The sequence below is a fragment of the Antechinus flavipes genome, chromosome 5 (genome assembly GCF_016432865.1).
Source record: "Antechinus flavipes isolate AdamAnt ecotype Samford, QLD, Australia chromosome 5, AdamAnt_v2, whole genome shotgun sequence".
In the NCBI taxonomy this organism is placed as follows: Eukaryota; Metazoa; Chordata; class Mammalia; order Dasyuromorphia; family Dasyuridae; genus Antechinus; species Antechinus flavipes.
In genome coordinates this window covers 129,983,506-130,009,848 of record NC_067402.1, presented here as the reverse complement: position 1 = coordinate 130,009,848, position 26,343 = coordinate 129,983,506, and the positions used below count along the sequence as shown (strand labels likewise).

Here is a 26,343-nt window from a genome sequence, read left to right as displayed (position 1 = left end):
TAACTAATAGAGCGGGGCTTGTGAGAGAGAAGACACTTCTTGACATATTCCTGCTTTTTTAAGCATAACTCATCTAAAAAATTATTTACTCATATGTGCCAGCTGAATTTTCTCATGCACATTATCAGACCAAGGACATTTTTTAAGTGTAGGTTTTGAAGGTTACATATTAATATATAAACCTATTTGGGCCCATAAAAAGAAAGAAACATAATATCTTAGTGTCAGAAAAGATCTGAGAGCCACATAAAACATGGCAAAATGTTTGGAATTATAGATCTAAAAGAGATATCAGAAGCCAATTAATCTACCAGTGACTTGCCCAAGATCACACAGATAATAAGAAACAGAATCAGGATTTGAACCCAAGGTTTTTGAGACCAAAATAAGTGAGTTTTTTCCTTTTATACCACACTGCCTCTTTTAGATCTTTCTAATATATGAGTGTGTGTGCACACACACTCATATGTAATATTTCACATTTCCTAAAAAATATAACAATTATGACAAGTTAAAATTCTGTGTTGAAAATAACAAGACTTTGGAACATTAACTCTGTGATGAACTTCTAAACAAAAAAGGAAGAAGATCCATTCAAGCAAATTAGAGTATTTGTCTAAGGATATGACTCTATATTTTCTAATATAGAGTCACTGATAATATTGTTTGGATCACCATTCTAATGCAAATGTGATGCTTACTCATATTTTCTATAACATTTTTATCAAGTCCTTATATTCTGTATTTCTTAATACAAATATGAGTTAATAAAATTATTGAGAATGTCAACATTATGACTAGAATAGGAAGAAAAGTATGGTGATTCCAGCACCTAGGTATTGAATGTAGGAGACAATCATGATACCATCCATCATTGCCCCTTGTCTATAGCTGATGTCATTAGATTTCTTTCTACACTTTTTTCCCCTCCCTCATTCCCCTTTGTTGCTACATCACTCCTGGATGCTGCTATCATATATCATTCCCCCATGTTATTTATTCTTTCCAGTTGCTTCTGATAGATTAGACTGAGATCTATTAGTAAGTGAGGGTCATCTGAAAAAGTCCCCTTGTCTGGTCATTGCTTAAAAGATTATCTTAGTCATCAGTGAACATAAAAATAATTACTTACACATGAAGAATCAATTCACTTATTGACCTTCTATCTTCAAAATCTATCAGTTCCTACACCAGCATCACTGGAAGCCTAAACCATGTATTATTATTTGGGATTACTCTTGTTATTTAGTTTAAGGTACACATTATCAATTCATCATGAAGTGAAGAAAATTTGTGTCAGGAAAAGAGAAACATTTTAATTAAATTTCCATTCCAACATTAGTCTTTCTTTGGGGAAGGCTAATTTATACATTTCCTTTGTAAATTTTGTAATATTGTAAAATTTCTTTTGAATTAATGTTGAAATCATTGAAGGAGCTATTCATTAGATAGATAAATATAGATAAAACATCTATTAAGTCCTTACTATGTGCTAGACACTGATGATAAAAGAATAAATAAATGAGTCAATTTCTGTACTCAAGGAACGTATATTCTAATGAGGTAATGAGGGAAAAAACACATATAGGAAAACTAGGAAAGGGAAGGGGGAGGAAGTAAAATAATATGGGAATGGGCAATAGTGAAGATCTAGTTCTAGAAGGATAAGATGAAAGTTCACCCATCAGAGCCCTGTGTCCTAGAAACAGAGTCCAAGCTCCTAGAGGAGGGAGGATCAGGATAATGGGTGGAATATACTAGGTATCAAATCACTAAAATGAGTATTTCTTCAATATGCTTATTTAGAATAAATTGGGCACACGAGTCCTGAAATTTCAACTGAGAAGTAGCTATTTGAAGCACAAGTAGTCTAACTTGGGAGCAAGTTGTGTCCAAGGGCTCCTTTGTAAGTTAAATGAGTATAGTATACACTTTTTTTTGAATGTACATTAGAGATATCAAATGCACAGGCCATAGAAGAACATGAGTGCCATCATACCTCCAACCATAACTCATTAAAATATAATTTGGAAATATTTTAATATATATATATAATATATATAAATATATAAAATACAATAGAGCATAGATGATGTTAATATGTGATTTTCTAAGTCAATATATGGCCCAAAGGGATCTTTATGTATAATTTCTCATTGAATTTGATACTACTGTTATATATGATCATTCATTTCTCAGACCAGCCTACACAAGCTAACAACCTACAGTGTACACTATTGTTACTATGGAACCAATGATCTACAACAATTTTTCTCTGATAAAATGGAATCAGGTTTCCAATTTAGGATATAGTAGTGTCTGCAACTTATTGGGCACTATACTAAGCACTTTAAGTAATCTTATTTGATCCTCAAAACTATCTTGGGAGATAGGTGCTATTCTTATCCCAATTTTAGAGTTAATTGAGCGATTAAAAAAAAGAAAGGAAGAAAATGAGGAAATAAGTTAAGTCATTTGCCTGTTTGTCAAACATAGTAACTGTCTGAAAACAGTTATGAACTCAACTTTTCCCGACTATAAATATAATACTTCACGTAATTTAGTCTGAAGATGGACACCTAGGCGACAGGAAGGACAGTGGTTCCCTTAATAGTCTCTTATTGTCACTAACTTTTGTGATCTGACATCTTATCTGCCTTCTTCTTTGTCCTCAGATACTTTCCCAACATCTTCTCTTTTTCCTTTTAATATCCCTAGAAAGTGACCAGCATGTTTCCCCTATTATTCCATCACTGGTTGATCAAACTTATTTTTTCCTGGTCTACTGCACCATAGGACATGGTCTCTGGTTTCTCCCATGGCAAATAGTCATGTTGAGGGTTTTTTACCGATAACAATAATGGAGAAAGAAGGGGAGAATAAAAATTAAAGAAATTATTACAAGGTTTCAAGAAATTTTGAGCAGATGATATAGGCTCCCTTCTGATAAAAAAGAAAAAAGTCTCCTTCTATTCCCCTTGCTTCCTATTTCCCTCCTCTCCTACAACATGCATCTCTGTTTTTCTTCACTCACTTAGACCCTGTAAGAAAAGACAAAGTGCACACAAGCAATGCTGGTAAATCTTTGAGTAAATATGAATAAAATAAGATTCATCTGCATTTCATATGTAAGCCAAAGCTTATCTCAAGGTCTTCCTTTTTCACCAAGGACAACTGTCCTGGGAGGTTCATCAGAATAACCAGCCTGAAGTGAAAAGCAAGATGTGGTGGGGGGAAAAAAGGGGGAAGAATTTGAAGAGAAGAGATAGAGAGCTCGGAATATTCTCAGACATGTTCTCTACATCATAAAGTTGGTCCAGCAGTGGGGAAGAGAGAGGTACTACCATGGATGTGAGGAAGGGGAAGGAATTAATCTCTTCCTTTCCTCTACTTCTTCCTTCTAGTCATTACTCATCTTGCCACCAGATAACAACTCTGAACCAGTTCTAAACTATTTAGCACATAAACTTAGTAAGAATTGGCTACCATAGAAATTTATAGCATAAATAATAATGCCTCACATTTATATGGCCCTTAGAATTGTATAAACTGCTTTCTTTCCTCATAATAGCTCTCTGACCTAACTACTACCAATATGATTATACCATTTTACAAAAGGTAAGTAATTTAGCTAGATTATAGAACCTAGCAAGGACCTGTGGCACAAGTCAAACCCAGACCCCTTGATTCTAAGTCCAGTACTGTTCACAGAACCCCGTGCTAGAAGCTGTATAGGTTGAGAGGAGGGAAGGCAATGAGCAGGAAGGAGTTACTTAAATCTGCCTAGAACTAAACTTCATGTATAATCTCAACTTTGTAAGTCAAAGACTTCATAATGATATTTTCTATGTTGTATTCACTAACAAAAAAATCTCAGTTAAGGACATTCTTTGAAATGAATGACTTAAATGCTAAGTTTTTAAAGACAAATTCAAAATCATATAAATTATATCTGTTGCGTTTTTAAATGCTACACATATATTTAGAGGTGTAAAATTTCAAAGAGGTGTAATGAAACTTTTCACTCTACCATCCCAGTTTTTTACGGTAGCAATGGAATTTTTTTTTATTAAAGTATGTACCACACTTTTAGTGCTATTCTCAGATAAATTTAGTTTAAAATCTAAAATGTATTTACAGAACTGTTCATAAAGTTAGTGCATAAAAATAGTTCATGATTGTTTCACTACATCTGGACTTCCCTACTTTAGCACCTCTTGCCCTTGTGAGGACATGGTTGTAGCAATTAAAAAGAAGCTGGGAAAAGCATCTGTCCTTGACAGCATCGATGCAGGAGAAAGCCATGTTGGTTATGACTCAATTTCAAAAGCACTCAGAGAACAAATTTCAAAATCTCTCAAAAAGGAAGACTAGAAATAATGGATATAATAATGGAGTGTTATTGTTTTTGAAAAGGAGAGACTTAGAAGACATAAACAATTACTAGCACATATCTGTCTTTTCTTATCTCTATGAAATTGGATGAGTATGGTAATGTAATAAGAAGCTACTTGATGAAAACATAAAGAAACAGATGGACAATTTTCAACTGCAGACCACATCTTCCCAGTCAAGAGGTATAAGAAATCTGAGACTCCAGTGGGTCTATTATTTGTTTATTATGAGAGAATTTTTCACGGAAAAGGAAAACAGAGTCTTAAAATGCAGATTCTTCTCAAATTAGTTGTCTTCCCTATAAGTGTTAAAATTATACAAGTTTCCAAACAGATTGTTTATTAATGATCCTCTGGGAATCAGAATAAAGTAAGGGAGGCATATTTGGAGGTGTGTTTCCTAAAGGTATTCACAGTTAATGATAATAATACTATTACTACTAATAATAATAGTATTTGTGTAGTACTTTACAAACAATATCCAGGAATCCCTTCCCAGGACAATATTATAATATTAACTATTATCTTTACAAATATTTATCCTCATAACAACCCTATTATTATCCCCATTTTACAAATGAGGCTTCTGAATTTAAATGACTTGCCTAATGTCACACAACTAATGTCTGAAGCTAAATCTAAGTTCAGATCTTTCTGCCTTTAGTTCCCGTGCTCCATCCATTGCACGACTTAGCTCCTTTAGAGGGTATCCTGAACAAAGGTCACATAGGAAAGGATCTCCCTACTTACAGTGGTGTACCTCTTCATGGATGGCAACATCATGGTAATATACATTAAGACCCAGAATGCCAGCCAGTTTCTTTCAAGGGCTGCAAAAGAACTAATGAATTAAAGTACTCTGCCTGGCACACAGTAGGTATTTAAATGTTAATGGATTGATTCAATCAGAGGAATAGCAAGAGAAGCCAGAGTTTGTGCCATGAAAAGATTTTGCCCTCCTGTTGAAATGGGAGTATATTAGGAAGAACATCTTTCTTAGGGTTCACTCAAAGCCTAAAGCTTCAAATAAACAATATACTGAATATTAAAGCAGTCTCCAAAGTAGTTAAAAGATTTCCCAAGAAGGTAAGAGCCTCTGGCAAGGAGATGAAAAATAATGAGTAAGGAAGTTTTCTGATGTCCCAAGAACAACTGCCTGAGTTTCAGAGGTGTCTTTATTGCTTCTTTACCCAAAAGAGTTCCCCCATCTCCCAATCTAGTGGCAAAGTTAATTCAAATTCTTCAGGTCTTCTCCATACTTGCTTTGCTCAACAATTCTAATGGTGTTAGGTAAAACCTAACCAGAAAAACCAGACAGCATTATTTGCTCAAAATTCTGAAGTCTTTTCAAATTTTACTCTACAACATTTGAAAGTAACTTACCAATGTTAAATCCTAATTACTTTTCCTGCTTCATAATTCATTTATCTACTTCTTAGCATATCTCAGATTTTATGCTGGAACTATCTACCCTGTGAGGGATTAAAAATTAACATAATATGTTTTTGACTTCAAAGATTTTATTTTAAAAAGGGCAGTGATTCGCAAATATTTTTTGTCTCAGGACCACTTTACACTTTTGAAAGATATTGAGGATCTCCCCAAAAAGCTTTTGTTTGTATGGATTCTATCTATTGATAGTTAACCACTTTTTAAATTAAAATATTTTAGTTTTATTGTGAAAATACTTTTTATCTCAGGGGTACACTAAAAGGATCATAGGACTCATAGGAAAGAATTTCTGGAACACACAATCACAATTATAAAAGTAATTCAGTAAATTTCAGTCACTCTAACAGCCATAATTGAAATGACTACCTTTACATCTTGATTTAAAGTAATTTGCAGCATATTGAATTGGCAACCAGGAAATTTATTCCCATTTCTTAATAATATCTTTGATTTACCTTTTTTTCTGAACATAAGAAAACATAACATGAGAGGCAATGTGGTACATTGGATAGAGAGCTGGCATTAGTAGTTAGATGTTGATTCAAGTTCTGAGTCTGATACATACTTGCTGTGGGGCCAAATCACTTATCCTCTCAGTGCCTTAGGTAGCCCCCTTAAGATTATAATTTGCAGAACAAGTGATAATCTATATTGGTAGAGAAAATTCTCCATCCAAAGCTCTTTATTCCATGAAATCACAGGTCTGTTTAAAAAGAAAAGAAAAAATATGAGACCTTCAAAACAAATTTAGTTTTGTCATGGCCATTAGATAAGGAAAGTCAGACAAAATTTAAATGATTATGTTTTAAATATTGCTATCATTGTTTTTAATAATTCTGATATTACCTATTTCCAAATATAATTTCACATTAAAACCTATCTATAACATAAGTCTTTCAAATCATTTAAGAAGAATTAATAAAAGGTAATCATGGAGCACCTCATTTAAATTTTATTCACCATCTTTTTAAAATAGCATAATCTAAGATTTTTATATTTCAGGGAGATGAGAGGGGTGGGAGACATAATTGTTTTTCTGATTCCTCCCCCAACCTTAGCATTTTGTCCTAATCTAAATAGTCCAAATTGTACAGATAGCTCAGATATCACTTCCCCCTAAAAATATTTTATTTTTATAGAGTTGAAGAAAAAATAGGAATGTTAAGACCTGAAGTCTACACATCAGCTGTCAGCACACACAAGTTTCAACCAATTGCCAACCTTCTACTTTATGTAAACTGGGGCTGTTAGGTGTCATAAAAAGTGAATTTGTAGATGAAATCCAGACTTCTGTTTCATTTCTGTTACAACTAAAATGAATCTCCCAATTTCTTGTGAACATCCAGACATTACTTCAGGGTTTTGAGAGGGTTAATATTATTACTCAATGAGAAGGAATTCTGGCAATAAGTGAAAGTAGGGAATTAAGGACAGAAAAGCATTCTTTGCATTTTAGAGGGATGGGTATTCTTGAGGAAACATGGATAATGATCAACTAAAAAGGTATTTGCAGCTGTGGTACCACCTCTACTCCAAACATTAATCTAATTCCAAACATTAATCAAGCTTTTTCACATGGCTTTCCCTGGCCTTCTGTTGTTTGCCGCCCCCTCTATATAACAAACAAAATTCATCTGAGAACCCATTAAGGGCATAGAGCTTTGTTTATTTGCTAGGTACTTAACAATTTCCTTAGAGTATTTCCTTCTATGCTTCTGAAAACTATCAAGGTGGGCCAGTCCTTTACCTACTAAAGCTTTCCCACAAAGGCAAAAAACTTTAACCAAAATTGCTGGGAAAAAAAAGACTGGGAAAAAATCTTGGGAAGTTTATTTCATTCATTTTTAACTTGGATGTTTACTATTTACCCCACTACTTTTTGGAGCAATGTCTCTATAAATAAACAAAATCAAAAATTAAATCTTAGCTATGGGCTCAAAGTCTTTGTGAATTTCATAATAAACAAAAATAAAGCAAATGACCAACTCTTCACAAGATGAGGCTAATTAAATCTCAGCAAAGGAAACTTCTTTTTTAATTTTAGAAAAGGGAGAGGTTTTTGTTTTTTTTTTAAATTTTGGTTTGGCTTTGGGTTTTATGGGAAAGTAATATTAAATGAATTTTATTATAGTGTCCCAGAAATCCAGAGATTCAGCCATAGGAAACAGTAAAGAAAATATGAGGGTAGGAGAAAGGAAGGGGGTAGTAAGAGGGACTATTCTACATAGTGCTGGAAGAATCAAACATCAGAATTAAGGTTGCCACGAAAAACATCAAGAATCTCAGATATGCAGATGACACCACTCTGGTTGTAGAAAATGAAGAAGAACTAAGAAGTCACTTGAGGGTGAAAGAGAAGAGTATAAAAGCCTACTTGAAACTCAACATTAAAAAAAAAAACCACATATTCTAAGATAATGGCATCTGGTCTCATCGTTGTCTAACAAATAAAGGGAGAAAAATTAGAGACAGTATCAGATTTTTTATCTTGTTCTCAAAGATCACTATTAGCAACTACAGCCATGAAATTAAAAGATCTTTTATCCTTGGAAGGAAAGCCATGGCAAATCTGCACAACAAACTAAAAAGCATCACCTTGCAATAAAGGTCCATATAGTCAAAGTTAGGGTTTTTTTCTCCAGTACTAATATATGACCGTGAAAGATATCGTATAAGGAAATCTGAATGCTATAGAACCAACACTTTCAAACTGTGATGTTAGAGAAGACTTTTGAGAGTCCCTTGGACATCAAAGCAATCAAATAATCCAATACTTAAAGAAATTAATTCTGACTATTATTTGGAAGGTCAAATATTGAAGCTGAAATTTAAAACTTAAAAACTTTGGCCACATAGTGAAAAGACAGAAGTCATCAGAAAAGACTCTGATACTGAAAAATAATTGAAAGCAAAAGGAGGAGATGGCAGGGAATAAAATGGATGCATAGTGATATGGAAGGAAGGAATTTGAGCTTGGACAGACTTGGAGGATAGAAGAACCTGGGATGCTGTGGTCCATGGAGTCTTGAAGAGTTGGACATGCTTGAATGACTGAACAACTTTACATAATAAGTCTGGAAGAACTAATAAGTATCCCAGAACCACAGAGTTGGAAGATTACCTTGGTGTATTATATAATCTAACTCTACCTGAACAAGAGAGGCATAGTAACATAGAAGGATTCTGCAAATGCCTTCTTGTTTTGGGTGGAGCCAACAACCGTAGGTTCAAATCCCACCTCAGACACTTACTAGATCCTGATCCTGGATATAATGTATCTTAATTGCTCTGTATCTCATCTATAAAGTGAGGAGGTTCAACTCAATGATCTCTGGGGATCATTTTAGCGCTAAAACTGATCCAATGTCGAGAATCCTCTCTATAATAAAATATAATGATAATATTGTAATAAGTGGTCATTCAGTCCATTCTATCGGGAGATGGCTTGGGTTTTTTTTTTTTCATTTCTTTTTCTGAAATAAAGGCTAACCCTGCCTCTTAACAGCTTCCAACATTTCTTTCTGAAGCAATCCAGAATAAATCAAATCTGTTGTCCACAGCAGTCCTTCAAATATTTGACTTTTCTATCATGTAACTTCAACCTACCCCCCAAGATTTCTCTTCTTCAAACTGAATGTGCCCCATTCCTTCAAGTGATTGGTAGAGCACCATCTCCAGTCTGCTCACTTTATTGATCACCTTCCTCTAAATTTGCTTCAGCTTGTTAATGTCTTTCCTAAAGTGTGATACCTAGAATGGAACACTATATTTCATATATGATCTAAAGCAGTACACAGAAAAAATATCCCTCCTCTTATTATAGATACTTTATTGTTGTTCATTTGTCTCTGATTCTTTGTGACCATATTCAGAGTTTTCTTGGCAATGATACTACAAGGGTTTGACATTTCTTTCTCTAATCCATTTTACAGATATGGAAACTGAGGCAAATAGGATAAAAATGACTTGCCTAGGATCACATAGTTAGTAAATGTCTGAGCTATATTTGGACTCAGGACTCCCTAACTCTAGACCTGGCACCCTACCTACTCCACTGCTCCATTATAGAAACTATGTCAATCTTAACTTAGACTAAGATTACATTATCAATATTAATTATCTGTGCATTCAGCCATAGAAACTTATCCATTCTTTCTTTGAACTCTCTGAAAGCCATTCCCTACACTTTGAGGACACTTACCTGACTGGTTTCCTTTCTCCTCAGCCATAAATCCTAAGATTCATTAGTCATTTGTTCCTAGAAAGATTTTTTCCATTTTTCTTTTATGAAATTATTAAAGGAAAAAATTAGGAAATTAAGTCTAAATATTCACATTAAACATCTCCATGCATAAGAAATATGAAGAGAAATAAGCATAAGATGATTATAGCCAAGACTTAATAAGGGCCAAAAAATATGTAGGCTATGATTTTGGAAAACAAATCTAAGTTGTTTAGAAAAGAAGACATGGAGTCTGAAAATGTGGTATCATAAAATCTTAGAGTTACCGGGCATCTTAAAGTCTTGCCTACCCCAGTTCTGTATTTGAAACACAAATCATCTCCTCCAAAAGGTCTCTCTAAAGCTCTTCTTAAACACATTCAGTAGGAATTCACTAGTTCCTTGTGCAAAATCCTAAGATTCTTACTCAGGAAACAACACAAAATAATTGGAACAAATCATTTAATCTGTCCTCACTTTATATGAATGATTTCATTGGTACGCATTTCCCAAAGTGTGATTTTTGTTTTCAACAATTATGCAGTTGTCTTGTTATGAATGTCTAATATTGAAGTAATAATCATTCCCAGCCAGAATATCCTCTCCCATCCAAAACAATTCCAAACAGAGTGACCTTTGTTGTATCATTTTGTTTCTCAGTTCCTGATATACAGGCATAGTGACTCTGCTAAAGGTGATGTTATAGAATGTGTTATTATTGTCAGGCACTTTGGTAAATGAATGTTAAACAAATGCCCAATCAAGTGTGAACTCTTAAAACAATAGGTTCTGTGTGAACTCTGTAAGCTTCCCTATTCATATACCACTCCCTTGGAGAAAATTAAACCATTTTGGAAGCTTCCCAAATTGTTTCAGGCCATTACAATACCATTTATTACACTGAAATAGAGATTTACTAATGATTCCCTCGAACATTTATAAATTGCTTTGTGGGATTTATTCAAGGTAATTTGCAGCCAGTTAGTTTCTCCTATGAGATGAATGCACATTTTCATTCCTTTTTTTGCAGATGAGAAAACTGGCAGTGTCATTAGGCCATCCCTAATAGCATAAAGGCCAATGTTGGCCCAGCTTTTTCTTTACCTATACAGATGAATGAAATTTTGCACTGAAAAGCAGATGACTATAAGGGATGTTGTCCAATTCCACAAAATACATGGAGGTTAGGATACTATGAAGATGTAGAGAGATCACTGGAAGAGTCTTAGGGGACATTAGACAGGAGAGTCTTAGATTTATCTACTGCCTCTGATAGGATGTAATCACAGGCAAGTCAAATACCTTATCTGAATTTTTTAATTTCCTCATCTATAAAATGAGGAAAACAAAAATTTTAATACCTATTTCACAGAACTCAAATGAAATAATGTACATAAAACTTTAAAAAACATTACAGTGTCATATGAACATCAACTATATATAAATGTCAGCCATTATAGGAATAATTTTTTTTTCATTACCTCATTTGATCTTCACAACCTAGCAAATCATGCAAATATGATTCCCATTTTACAAATGAATAAATTGAAGCTAAGGGATTCAAATGACTTGCCCAATGTAACTCAAGTAAAGTAGTACAATACGTATTCAAATTCCAGTCTTTTGGCACCTTATTTAGTACTTTTTCTCCATGGATAAGATTTGGCATAAGGAATACCTCAGTGCAAATACTGCCCTAATCACTTAGAAGGTATATGACTCTCACAGACTCAATTTCCTCATCTATAAAATCGTGTTAATAGCACTTACTTCTCTGGATTGCTGGGAGGATCAAATGAGTTAGATTATCTAAAAGACTTCTCAAAACTCTAAGAGCTTTATAAATGCTAGTTGTTATTATTATTCTCCTATACCATTCTGTAGCTATTTTAGCCTAATCAACATGTTAGTGAGAACCCTGAAACACTCCAACCATTGTTGATCTTCCACCATTGTTCTAAGATAGTGATCTTGTTAGTTTTTTGGGGTTTTTTTCTGGTAGTTGCTATTGACTATAATCCCTCACCCTCTAAAAATTTAGCACTTTACTTAACATTTACAATGTCCCATTCAACAATGTTGTAAGGATGAGGAATAAAACCTGTTATTCTAGAGCCAACCCAGTAAGAAAATTTTTTTCAAAATTACAATCATTTATTAAACTGTGTGTCGGGTATTGAGTTAAATGCTGGGAATGCAGAAAAAGACTCCCCTCCCCTAAAAAAGTCCTTGCCTTCAAGGAACTCAAAGACTAATAAGCAACCTATATGCCATACTGGAGATGTTAAACATTCTCCTTAACTTTTCTCTAAGATAAATAGGTATAGATATTAAGCAAGATATATACAGAATAAATTGGAGATCATATCAGGGGAAGGCATTTGAGATTAAAGAGAATTAGAAAAAGTGTCTTTCCCAAAAAGTTAGGACTTTGCATTTATTTTTAGCCTTTTAAAAAAACATTTGAGTTCCAAATTCTTTTCCTCCCTCCAGTTCATCTCCCACTCACTGAAAAGGCAAGCAAAATTATATCAATTGTATCTATGAAATCATGCAAAACGTATTTCCATATTATAAAGAGTGAAAATTATACTTCAATTTGCATTCAGAGTTCATCAGTTTTTTCTCTCTCTCTAGAGGTAGATAAAATTTTTCATCATGTCTTGGATCATTGTATTGATCAGAATAGCAGACAAGAAGATTTTAGCTAAAATTTGAAGGTATCTAGGGGAAACCAGGATATAAAGATGAGAAGAGAGATGGCATGAGGTATAGCCAATGAAAATGCACAGAATCTAGAGATGGAGTCTTTTGTGTTAAAAACAGTAGATCTGTCAATTCCTTGGATAACAAAGTATAAGGGAGGAGGGAAGAAGATGAAGAGTAAGATAAATAAGGAACACATTTTCTTATTAAGAAGAAAAAAAAACCAGAAAGGCAGGAAGTGGCCAAGTTATAAAGGGCTATAAAAGCCATACTCAAAACTTTATTTTTGATCATGGAGTCACTAGGGAACCACTAGAGTTAATCGAATAAAAGAGTGACCATGGTCAGACCCACAGTTAAGGAAGATCACTGATAGCTGAGTGGAGAAAGGACTAGACCAGAGAGATACTTGAGGCAGTTTTCAAGACATTTTTACAAACATAAGTCCATATTTTGAACTTTCCATTTCCATTTCCATTTCAGGAAGCCAGAAATTTGTTTATAGGGCAATTCAAGTAGCAATATGTCACATGATCATAAAATAGTCTGAAGATCCATTTTAACCACTCCAAAAGATTTAAAATTTGGAAGGGTTCTGAAGGAGAACAACAACAAAAAAATTTAGCTAAGGATCTAGAAGAAAGGGGAATTGAATTTTAGGTTTATCTTAGAGAAGAGAAAAGTGAAGGAAAATGTTTAGCATCTACAGTATGGCAATATATCTGTTGATCTCTCACAACGTATTTATTAAACACATTAAGAGAAAGCGCTTAGCTTAAAAAGATCAACTTAACATTTACAATGCATCTGAAGCTATCACCAGTGTTCCCTAAGTATGTCTTGATTCTGGAGAAGAGAATGGGACTGAAGAATTTGCACATCTCTGCCTCACTTAAATTCAATTCACTTTCAAGTCAGGATATCAGTCTCCTGATGTTATTGGTCCTCTTTGAGATTGAAGGATGAACAACAACAGTGTCTCAGGCATTGTCTTCATTTCCATTGGAGATGGAATATAGATCATAGAATGAGATGTCATCTAAGACAACCTCTTCATTTTGTTTGAATAAACTGAGGTCCAGAGTGGTGGTGACTTGGCAAAAACCACAAACAAGCTGTGCAGTCAGACAGCCAACACCAAAGACCAAGAAAATGTGTTCAGATCCTACTAGTAATACTATCTGTGTGTCTTTGGACAAGTCCCCTCTTTTAAAAAAATAAGATGATGGAGAGCAATTTGGAACCATGGGCTAGAGAGGGTCTATGAGCTACAGTAAGATATTTGTTTTCCAGGGGGTGGGATCACAACCTAGACAGTTGTTTAAAACATTAAAGTGGGAAGAATTTACCTCATCTCCATTCCAAGAAACAGGGACATCACAATCTGGAGAGCAATATGGAACTATGCCCAAAGGGCTGTCAAACTATGCATACCTTTTTGATCCAGCAGTGTCTCTACTGGCTCTGTATCCCAAAGAGATCATTAAAAAGGGAAAAGGAGCCACATTTGCAAAAATGTTTGTGGCACCTCTTTTTGTAGTGGCAAAGAAACTCGAAACTTAGTGGATGCCCATCAGTTGGAGAATGGCTGAATAAATTATAGTGTATGAGTATAATGGAATATTGTTGTTCTATAAGAAATGATGAGCAGGCTGATTTCAGAAAAGCCTGGGAAGACTTACATGAATTGATAATGAATGAAGTAAGCAGAACCAAGAGAAAACTGTACACAGTAACAAGATTATGTGATAATCAACTACAATGAACTTGACTCTTTTCAACAATTAGGTGATTCAAAGCATTTCCAATAGATTTGTGATGGAAACTGCCATTCATATACAGAGAGAGAACCATGAAGACTGAATGTAGAGCAAAGTATAGTATTTTCACCTTTTTTGTTGGTGGTGTTTGTTTTTCTTTTCTTTCTCATGTTTTTTTCCCTTTTAATCTTTTTTTTTTTTTTGCTTAGCAAGACAAATATAGAAATATGTTTAGAATTGCACTTGTTAATTTATATAAGACTACTTGCTATCTTGGGAAGAAATGAGGGAGAGGAGAGGGAGAAAAATTTGGAATCAAAAGTGTTCCAAAAGTGCAAAAGTGAATGTTGAAAACTATTTTTGAATGTATTTGGAAAAATAAAGTACCATTAAAAACATAAATAAGTAAATAAATGAATGAATGAATAAATAAAAATAAAAGTTACCTACAAAAAATTAAAAGATTAGACTAGATCCCTTTGAGGTCCCTTTTGTTTCTATGATTCTGTGAAACTGGGAGAAATAAATAAGAATTCCTTCATAGCTACAGTTATGGTTATGCAACTAAGCAAAGGAGTCTTTTATCTTCCATTTATATTCTATCTTCTATGATGTTTTATACACTAGTAAACACATTTCCTCCTCAGGAAACTCCTAAAACTTTATAAATAATTGTCTATTGTCTGAGTCTTTCCCAGAGGCAGAGGATTAATTTTTAAAATAGATTGACTAAACAGTAAGATAGACTATTCAGATGTTAAACCACTCATATAAGCTTTCTCTTATCCCATTATCAAACTTCACTAGAATTGTATTGAATTTGTTGGTATCAAGATTTTCTTTCTTTCTTTTTTAGGTTGTGGTTTCTCGGGGACAATCAACCCCTCATGTGAATTTTCAATTGGATTCCCATCCCGTTTCCCCAGAAGTGATTGTTGAGCATCCACTAAATACAGATGGCTTCACACTAGTTATTACTGGGAAGAAGGTTAGATCTTTTCCTATTAGCTGAGGTTCTTTGCAAAAAGATATTTACAAGTTCCTTTGGTCATTTGTAATGTTCCACTTTCTCTTGGGTCTGTGTGCAGATAGCTTCTCTCAAGGGGATTCTAAAGATCAATGAAGTCAATTTACATTTCTTATACCAAGCTGAATGAATCTGACACAGGCTTTGAGTCACAGATACTTATGTTCTCTTTATTGCTCTCTATTCTTTGTGAGGGAAAAAAAAAACCAAATGAATATTTAAAATTCAATAACAAAATTGTGGTACAAACCTACAAAAGCCAGGAAATACAAATTTGGAGCTTATGTTAGAATTTCCTGGGGGTCATGATTCATCTTCCTGTAGTTTGAATTTTTGTTGTTTCAAATTTATGGCAGACAAAGCAAAATAACCATCAAACAACAAGTATATCATTGCAAGGAAACCAGTTAAAAATACCATTACCTTTCAGCACATAGGTGTACACAGCAAAAGTATAAGAATGAATATATTTTATATAGTATCTTAATCATCTTTAGGAATTTTAGAACCTAAACTATTTGGTGTAATAATAGATACTATAAAGTAATTTGGTAATGTATCTCATGTATTTTATCTCTCTTCAGTGAAAAATTACATTTGGAAATATTTTCCTAATCTTTATCCACAGATAACTAAGATCCCATTGAATGGCCTAGGTTGTGACCATTTTAAGTCCTGCAGCCAATGTCTCTCAGCTCCTCCTTTTGTGCAGTGTACCTGGTGTCATAATCAATGTGTGAAATCTAAAGAATGTGTCACTGAGCTAGGGAACCAAGATATTTGTCTGCCTACTATTTATGAGGTAAGGTTTTAAGTTTCTCTGTCAAATTTTTTTGTTTTAATTTTTTACAAATCCCTGATCCAGCATTTCCATCATCTTCCTAATAATGGTAAAGAACAAAAACTAAAAAAAGAATAAGAAAAAACCAGCAGTTTTATTCAGTGAACCATGATTATCAACCAAAACATATGTCTGTTTGATTTCAGTCTTTTATCTATATCCTATTGTCTGGGGAAAAATACTATTGACCCTGGGATTTGAATTGACACTATCTAGGGATCTTCTTTAACAACCATATTCTTTCATGTGTTATCTGTCTGGCAATTCATTTCAATATAATAGGCATTTATTGAATACGTATTGTGCTAGACCTCAGGGATAAAAAGAGGAATCATTACACAATCTCTGCCCTCAAAGAGCTTACAGATTAATAAGCAAGGAAGATATATATTTCAGCTCAATAAATATAAATTAAGCAGATATTATGTGCCTGGCACTATTAGGTGCTAGAGATACAAAGAAAGCAATAAAAGCTTCCCAAGAAGTTTATATTCTACTGGTATAGATAGATAGATATAGATATATAGATATTGATATATAGATATAGATATAAATACACACACATATAACTGTATATATACAAAATAGAAAGTGATAAGGATATAGAAAAAAAGAATGAAACATTTGGGGAGCAAGGAATTCTAGGTCACAAGCCTAGGTAACTAGGAAAATGAAGTGAAGCATCAAAAATAAGGCATCTTGGAGGAGGTGCAGGTTTGAGGAGGAAACACAATGATTGTGGTTTTTAGACATGCTTAGTTTAAGGTACAGATAGGATGTCCAGATAGAGATTTTCAAGAAAGACTGGAAATGTAAGATTTCCTAACTTAAGAGGCAAGAAGCCGTGAAGAAATAATCAAAGACAAAGGAGGCAAACAAGGATAGAAAAGTATCATGGAACCAATGTATAAATGGTGAAATGCTGAAGAAGGAACAAAAAGGATGATAATTAAGGGAAAAAACATAGTTTTCAGTACTTGGAAAATCACTGGTGACCTTGAAGGAAAAAAGTTCAGCAGAGCACGGGGGCAAAATCCAGGCTGCCAAGGTTGAGGAACATTAAGGGAATGAAAGAAGGACTATTGACTCTTTTTACAAAAGGAAAGCTGCATCAAGATTATGGGAAGGGCTCTTATTTTGCAAAGTGAGACCTGAACATATTTATAGACTAAGAAGAAGGAACTGAGAAAAAAAAAAGTAAGGCAAGAGAGAGTGAGAAAAGGTGATAGAACAAGATTAATCAGTCAATCAGTCAACAGATCCTTACTATGAGCCAGGTACTTTATGCTGTCATGAAGAGTCAAATGGAGAGGGTATCGAGAGCAAACATGGAAAACTTAGCTCTGTCAAGGAAAGACACTTTACTGAAACCAGAGGGAAGGGAGAAATGATGAATGAAGACAGAGAGATTTTGTCATATCAAAGAAGGAAGGTAAGGAAGTTCATATCTATTATGTCTATTATCTTTTGTCAATTAAGTTTTTTAAAAAAAGAAACATCTTTATTAAGTGAACTCATCTTGTTCATTGAGAAATCTTGTCTAATGAGTATAAGATCTATTCTCATAATGAACCCCATTATTCCTCTCCACTTGGCTACATACCCTATTACTTCTTGAATCACCACTTCCTGGATTCCTTTTGACCCATTTCTAAGTGACCACTCAGCTGCCAGAGGAGAACCCTTTCCTAGTAACTTGTGGAAGGAGTTGGAATTTTCCATACATTCATTAAGATGACTGATAGTGAAAGAAATTCCTAGTCACCTTGTGGACCAAAAAAGAGGAAAGACCAGAGTCTCCCTATCTGACCACAGATTAGTTGGAGTTTTACTAACAATTCTGTGGGCAAATAAAATTTTTTCCCATTTTCTTGACAACGTCTATCAGTCTGCTACATAGAAGAGACCTTGTAACATGGGGATGACCACAAACCTTTCATAACAACTTTTAGAATAAGAGTAAAGAATAAAAATGCAACAAGTATGCTTACCTACCTACTTTAGTAAACCATGACTATCATGACCATATTCTCAAAATGTTGCATTACTTCTTTGATCATGTTTTTTGATAGTATGTTCATTTCCATGAGAAAATGTACTGAAAAAACAAATAAAACCCCCAAAACCTTACCTCGCTGTCACTCCCCACTGCAAAAAAAAAAAAAAATTACTATCACTTTCCTGAACAAGATTGAGTATGTATTTTCTTTGCCTGGAAAATTCATTTAGTATAGAACAGTTGGAGTTCACCAACTCTAACTCCTGTGAAAAAGGAAAGTTATAGGTTTCTATGTCTGGATCAAGTCCATAAGTAAACAAAGTTTACAAGTCAGAACAAGAGCTGGTATCACAGCTCATGGCTGTTTTCATTTAGCTATGGTTTGAAGCAAAGATTCGTACTAGATGACTGTTCATTTAACCAAATAATTTTCTATTAGGTGTAACATAAATATTAAGACCAAGTTTGATAAGGCAATGAGTAAACTAAAAGCAAGTTAAAAAAAAAAAAAAAGAACTACCCTGCTGTATTTATGCCCTTTTGTCTTTACTTAATGTGCTTATCCAATAAGAAAGAATTTTACTCTTTTATGAATACTAGGTTATGTAAATAGAGGTGGCAATTTGAAACACTAGAAATCTGAGCTCAGACAGCCAGTGAAAGGCATGGGTGTGTATGTGGGTATGTGGATGAGTGGATATAGATGTGTGTGTTTTCAATTGTCACCTCTACTTTATTTAAAAATTAGACAAGGCGATTTTTAAATTGAAGGAAGTATGTTGGTAAAAGGGTGACCTGTGCAAATGAAACATTTTAAGACTTATAAGTATGCTTCTCATAACATCAGTCATAAAGGCTACACTAAAGTGGGAAAAATAAATTAAACTTTTTTTGAGTCAAGTTGAATAAAGTGACTAAAATGTCTGCTCCTTTGGAACCAGTTTACCCAGATAGTGTTAGAAGTGCTAATAAAATTTGTTTTAATCCCCTGGTGCTCATAAATTATAAAGCTGTGGTGGCTAAGTGCACTTTCCTTCATTGCTATTATATTTCTGCTCCAAAAAATCAAAAGGTTTTTAGTTATCCAGGCTCTTTTGATAGCACATATCATTCTGTATTCTAAATATGAGTAATGTTTATCATAAACATTATATAAATGTTTAAATACAAATATGATTATTTATTAAAAAATAAGTGTATAAACATGTCTAAATATAAATATATTTTCTTTATCTCACTACAATGAACTTTTCTATTCCCTCCTCTTGTACCTTCTATAAATCTACTACTGATATGTTTGAATCTTCTAAAAGATTGAATTATAGTATTCACAGGTTTGTAAAGCTTGCTTCAAGACTGTTGGAAGAAAAAATAATGCAGCTGAGTATATAAATCCCTTTGCTTCATAGTTGTTAGTGAGATTTCATGCTCTGCTAGACCATGACGTTTACATTCTTGTTGAAAAAAAAACAGATTATTCATCTTTTTTTAATCTGCTTAAAGTCCATGTGCCTAAAATCCAACTGATGTATTGAATTTAGCTCTCCAATAAACACAGGATAGGCTGCTTTACAGAATATACAAAGTTCAATCCCTAAAATCTTTTACAATTCCACATAGGAGAGTTTCAGGAATGCGAGTCAATTAACTTATTGTTCAAAGCACTTTATCTGATCTCAGATTTAAAGACCATATAGGAGAGGCTTTTAAAAATGATCATTTTCCAATATATTCTACATAAATATTAAGAAAAAAATTTAGCAGGTCTTATAGGATTGAACTCAATTCCAGGGAGACAATCAAAACTGCTCCTTAATTGATTAGAAAATTTGAAGATAACAAGCTGGTAAAAGGATGAACCATTCAAGTGAAACATTGTACTTATAAATATGCAACATATGTGACCATTTCCATCCAAAAGAGAGGGGGTAGTTATATTCTCCTAATGACCCTGCCAATACATATATACATATGTGTATATATTTAACTCATTTTAGTGAGCTGAACTGTGATTTAAATGTATTATTTTAACATGAGTGGTGCCATTTTTATATATGAAAAAGGAAAGTAGAGATTTATTATATCTTTGTCATCTCTCCCTAAGAGATGGAGGATCAAGCCTATAAAACTTCTTATTAGATAACCAATCCCGACATAAAGAATGATTTTACATCTTCTACTCTCATTCCCATGGAAACTATCATTACAAAACTACTTTAAATATTCTTGGATCCATAGAACACTAACACTCCTTTCTTTAGCTTTCATTCCAAAGTTACTCACCAATTCCCCTCATCCCCCTCCCAAAAAAAAAAGATTCAAGGAAATGCCCATTTAATTGCTTGGGGGGGGAGGGGGCGAGGGCAAGTCAAACTTTAAAAAAAGTTTTGTTTGTGTTTTCATTTTTATATTACAAACATTTACATATTACACTCGCTATATAATAAGTTTCTGTTATTTATTAACTAAAACAATTACCCAATACTAACAATACGATGACTTCACCTGAAAGTGCATGCAACATTTCACAACTATATATCATCATCCCACCTATTTTTTAAAAAAAAAGTAATGAAAAGAAATCTATTTTCTATCCCTCCCACTCTCTAGAGAGAAAGAAAGAAAAAGAGAGAGACAGAGAGATAGAGAGACTGAGAAAGACACACACACACACACACACACACACACACAAACAGAAACAGAAACAGAGAGAGAATGGGGGAGGGAAAGAAGGAGGAAGAAGAAAAACAAAATCTTTATAGAAAATACACATAGTCAGGCAAAACAATTTTTTCATTGGCTGTATATGATTATGTTCTCATTCTGCATGTATGAATTCTCATTTTGTTCTCTAAACAAAATGTTCTCTAAAAAAGTTTTAGTACCTAAAACTATCAAAAGGTATCAGGAGGTTTTAATCATTGGTCTCCTGGAATCATGTATGATTATTGTATTGATAATAATTCTTGTAGCTTTCAAATTATTTGTCTTTACAATGTGGTGGTTGTTGTATATATTGTTTCCCTAGTTCTGTCCATTTCATTCTTCATCAAATTATAGAAGTTCTCAAATTTACAGATAATTTCACAACAATTCTGTGACGTAACTCTTATCCCCATTTTATAGTTGAGAAAACTGAGGTAAAGAAAGGCTAAGTAATTTGACCAGGTTCACACAGCTACTAATTGTCTGAAGCCAAATTTGAACCCCAGAACTTCTTGACTTCGGGTCCATCAGTCTATCTACTGAGCCTTGGTTAAGTAGGGTTTGTATGGTATCTTTAAGGTATGCAATGTCCAACAGTACTTATGATAATCAAGACTCCTTCTCTTTCATGATCCCCAAAGTTCCTTTTGTCTTACATAGTACTTGCAGAATAGAGTGGTAGCTAGATTTCTTTCAGGTATAGGAGAAAAGAAAAAGTAGGCAGCAGCAGCAGCAACCAAAATAGACTTTTGGCAGCTGTTTTCAGTAAAGGAAAAAACCTTCATTAGAATGGGGAATAGCTGCTACAGAGACTGCCTCAGGCTGAATAGAGCCCTGTGAGGCTTGGATGTCTTGTTTTCTCCTACTGGGTTTCTAACAAAATAATAAACGGATTTCTCTAGCAATTTTCACTTGCCTGTGATGGAAGAGGTAAATTTTCATTTAAAAAAGAATAACCATGTAATGGATTTTATGGATAAAATAGCAATTACTAAAGTATTAAGCTAAGACCTTAAATAGGGTAGGTAACAACTGGAAGTTAAGACTTTAGTTTGTAATTATTTACTTGGGAGATTTGGGGGTATTTGAAAACTTGAATTTTGTTAAGAGCACATACAAATCTTAAAGGAATAGCTTTTTGACTTTCACCAAGCAGCCTTAGCAAATACCTTTACTGTTTTTTTGTATGACCTCTGGAGTGGAGCTATACTTTTCCCACCATTGTTATATTTTACAACACAATTTACAATATACCACCCCCCCAAAAGAGCATTTCCTTTTTAGATTGTCACAAGGCTATTGACAAGCTTATTTTTGACTTGAAAGTAGAAGGGGTTTGTTGTTTTTATTGTTTAATTTTAGATTTAACCAAAGAAGGTTTTCTCTGTTTCAAAACTGCCTGAGTGCTAGCTAATTTAAAAGTTGCTACTGTTTCATCAGTAGATTTACAGTTTGCTTTCACCAGAATTTTAAAAAAAAGGAAAAAAATGAACATTGATTTTAGCATATTATGGATAGTATGTATATTCACTCCCAAATAGGCAAGAATGAAGTATTATTTGAGTATTATTGTTCAGTGAAAATTTTAAAATTTCAATTTTTTTAATGGAAGATGAGCTTTGGAGGAAAATTACAATCTTACTGCTATTTGACATTCATTCAGTACTTGCATTTACTATTTTAAAAGTTCCTAAAAGTGTTTTTTTTGTTACTACTATTAGAAGGAAAGCTATAACTTGAGAATTATAAGATATTGAGAAAGATAAACAGATTTGAATATTTACCAAGGACAAAAATTCCTTTAACCCAATTAACTATTTGTTACCTTTTCCTCTTCTGTCTCTTTGCCTTTAGTAATCATATCTTCCATGCCTGGAATAGACCATTCTGTTGCCCTTTTTGCTATAAAATTCCCTAAAAAATCTTTCTTGGCCATCATCCCTCCTACCTGTTGAATCCTCCCCCCCCCATACCCCATCACTTTTTCATTTAGACACATGTATCTGTTTTTGCATCACATGAGGTTCCTCTAAGTGACCCTTTTCTTATCTTCATCTAAGTTTTAGCTATCGGGATATTTGCTCTACTAGCTCACAACTTCCTGCTGATTCTTACCTTAACAGACCAAAACAAATGACCATGAATTCAAAGTAAAGACATTTAATTAAACAGAATAACAAGGCAGTAAAGGGAAATTACAAAGGTTATTAAACACCATCAATGATAATTTTCAAATGATCTCCACCTTTCTTCATGTCTCACAGGAAGTAATGATTCTCCCCTACAGAATAGCGACTCAATGAAAGATGTTGGGAAGCTGATCAATGTATCAAATAATGCTAGGTTTTAGCAATGCATTGAAGGTTAGTGTAGTTGTCAGCAACCCACAATCCTTTATCTCCTATCTCTATTCCTTTGTAGTGACTACCCCCTAAGCCACTGCTACCTCTTAGGATCTCTAGTTTACTCTAAAATTCATTCCATTTCTACTTGAAACTCAGATTATTTTTCCATCCTTTAGACCTCCCATTCATTACTATTTTTTTTTTGTTGGGGCAGCTAAGTAGTACAGCAGAGAGAACACTGGTTCTAGAGTCAGAAACTACTGAATTCAAATTCAACTTTAAATACCTAACCTCTATCTGCTTCAGTTTCCTCATCTGTAAAATGGGAATAATGATAGCAACTACCTCCCAGGGTTATGAAGAACAAATTGTATAATAATTTTAAAATGCTTAGCATTTTGGCTTGACATATAGTAATTGCTATATTTTATTATATACTTATCATAGAATTATGGGATTATAGATAGAGAACTGGGAGAGGTCTTAGAGATCACTTATCTCTCCTCTTCCTCCCTCCCTGCTTTACAGATAACGAAGCAAAAGAGGAGTTAGAAAGGTTAAAAGATTTACCCAAAGTAGCACAGCTATTGTTCAGATTCTTTTCAATCATTCAGTCATTTGTCTCAATTAATTCTTTGGGATCTCATTTACGATTTTCTTATTAGTAGAGATATTAGAGTGTTTTGCTATTTCCTTCTCCAGTTCATTTTACAGATGTGGAAACTGAGGCAAACAGTGAAATGGCTTGCCAGGGTCTCACAACTAGTAAACGTCTGAAGCTTGCTTTGAAATGAGGAAGATGAGTTTTCTTGTCTCCAGGTCTGGTACTCTGTACACTCTGCCATCTAGCTACAGGGAATTCTAATTCAGGACCTGCAACTCCAAGTTAATCTTTCTTTCCTGGCTCCATACTACTTCTTGAACAAATATACATATTATTTTTTTCCATTAAAATATAAACACCTTAAGGGCAGAAATTGCTTTATTCTTATTCTTATATCACAAGGACTTGGCCATTTAACGATATTTAATATAAGCTTCTTGACTGATTAATTGAATATATAATCCAAACATATAATGTCAAATATATCTCCTTGCATATCATGTTTTCCCTCACTGAATTGTAAGGACAGTTGGGGATAGAAGTTGTCATTTTTCAGCTTTTCATACCTACTGCCTACCACAAGCCTTGCCTGTAATGAGCTCTTTATAAATGAACCTTGAACTGGATTGAACTTTACAAATAATAAATACAAAAGGACGTATATTAACCTATACTTGTGTGAATTATAAATTGGTGGTTGAGATAATGCCATTAAGTCTAGCTCTCAACATAACTATTTGGAAGACACTTCACAGACGTGAAGGCTAGTTCAGCTGGGATGAAAGAGTCTGAAATTCTATAATCTTATCTTCTCCAAAAGGTTCCACAAATTTATTTTATTTTAGTGTTATTCTATGGATTTCTCTTCTTGTTTTCTGTCCTTCATTCTCAAAGAGGACTCAGAATTTGTTCATACATTGAAGAGCCCAAAATCATCCACTGCATCCTGGGCTATTACCGGTCATCTTGACTTTGTCTTTCCAACTGAACTTTGATGACTTCAGATGGTCCCTCCATAAGTATATCAAGATACTGTGTTATTTCTTTCAGGTGCTTTGGAATTTAAAATCATTTTGCCTTTAATGGAAATTATATTCTAAATATAGTGGTTTAATGGAAGGAATCTAGAGCAGTCATTGTCAAACTCAAAAAGAAACAAGGCCATCAAGGGCCACATATTATCTATATTTTGTATTTTAATTTATTTTTGTTAAATACTTCCCAGTTACATTTTAATCTCATTTGGCAGGCCTGCCAACTGATTGATGCCTCTGATCTAGAGAGCACAGGAAAGTAGGGAAAGCATTGTACTTAGCCTCAGAATATTTGTGGTCAATCTCCCCACAGGGATCATTGCTGCGACTCTCTGAATATCAGTTGACTCATTTTTAAAATGGAACTAGTAATACTTTCATTACTTTCCTTGAAATAAGAAAAAGACTTTATATATTTGTCTATTGTCATTCTGCTCCCCTTCCCCTGTTTTTTTTTTTTTATGTTGAAAGGAAATGTGCACATTAATCAAAAAATACTAGTCACAAATGTGAAACCTTAAATATTTATCACCCAAACTGTATTTTTAGTTTTGAATGAAACTTTTTTTTTCTACTTTGCAGATTCTCCCAACTAATGCACCCCTAGAGGGAGGCACAACATTGACCGTGTGTGGCTGGGATTTTGGATTAAGAAAAAATAATAAATTTGATTTTAGAAAAACCAAAGTTTTCATTGGAAATGAGAGTTGCATACTGAATACAAGTGAGAGCACTACAAATAAGTAAGATCACTAAAATTATTTCCTATGTATGTATTCTTGTAAAGAGAGTCTTTGTTTTCAGTTGAAGACTTGAAAAAATTGTCTAGTTATTATGAAGGTTAAAAAAAAGAATCCAATACTTTACAATGGTTTTAAGTATTAACATGACTATTCTCCATTGATATTTAAAGTTGATTTGAAAAAGTAATGTTCAAATAGGGTGAGTTGACCTTTGGAAAAATTTATTAAGGATTTCAAAGGAATTTTCCTAAAGGAAATTTTTAAAAATTAGTAATCATCTCTCATATTGCTATACACTTTTTTTTTATTTTTCGAAGTTGAAACCTGTCCTTTTCTAAGTTTCTTCCTTTAAAGCTATAAAAATTAGTTCTATGGGTTACTAGATGGCACAATAAAAGAGCACCAATCTTGGACCTGAGTTCAAATTCAGCCTTAGAATCTGACACTACTGACTGTGTGACCCTGAACAACTGATTACCTAACCAGGAAAAAAAAAGTAATTCCATGGGT

At 33.7% G+C, this 26,343-nt stretch overlaps 1 protein-coding gene across 1 annotated transcript in view; it reads left to right on the top strand.

Moving 5' to 3' along the window:
• MET (MET proto-oncogene, receptor tyrosine kinase) overlaps positions 1-26,343 on the top strand; it is a 154,792-nt gene that overhangs the window by 78,858 nt on the left and 49,591 nt on the right. The window contains exons 4-6 of the mRNA XM_051962768.1: positions 15,391-15,522; positions 16,190-16,363; positions 25,673-25,833. Coding sequence (XP_051818728.1) covers positions 15,391-15,522; positions 16,190-16,363; positions 25,673-25,833 — 467 coding nt within the window. The remainder of the gene's footprint in view (positions 1-15,390; positions 15,523-16,189; positions 16,364-25,672; positions 25,834-26,343) is intronic.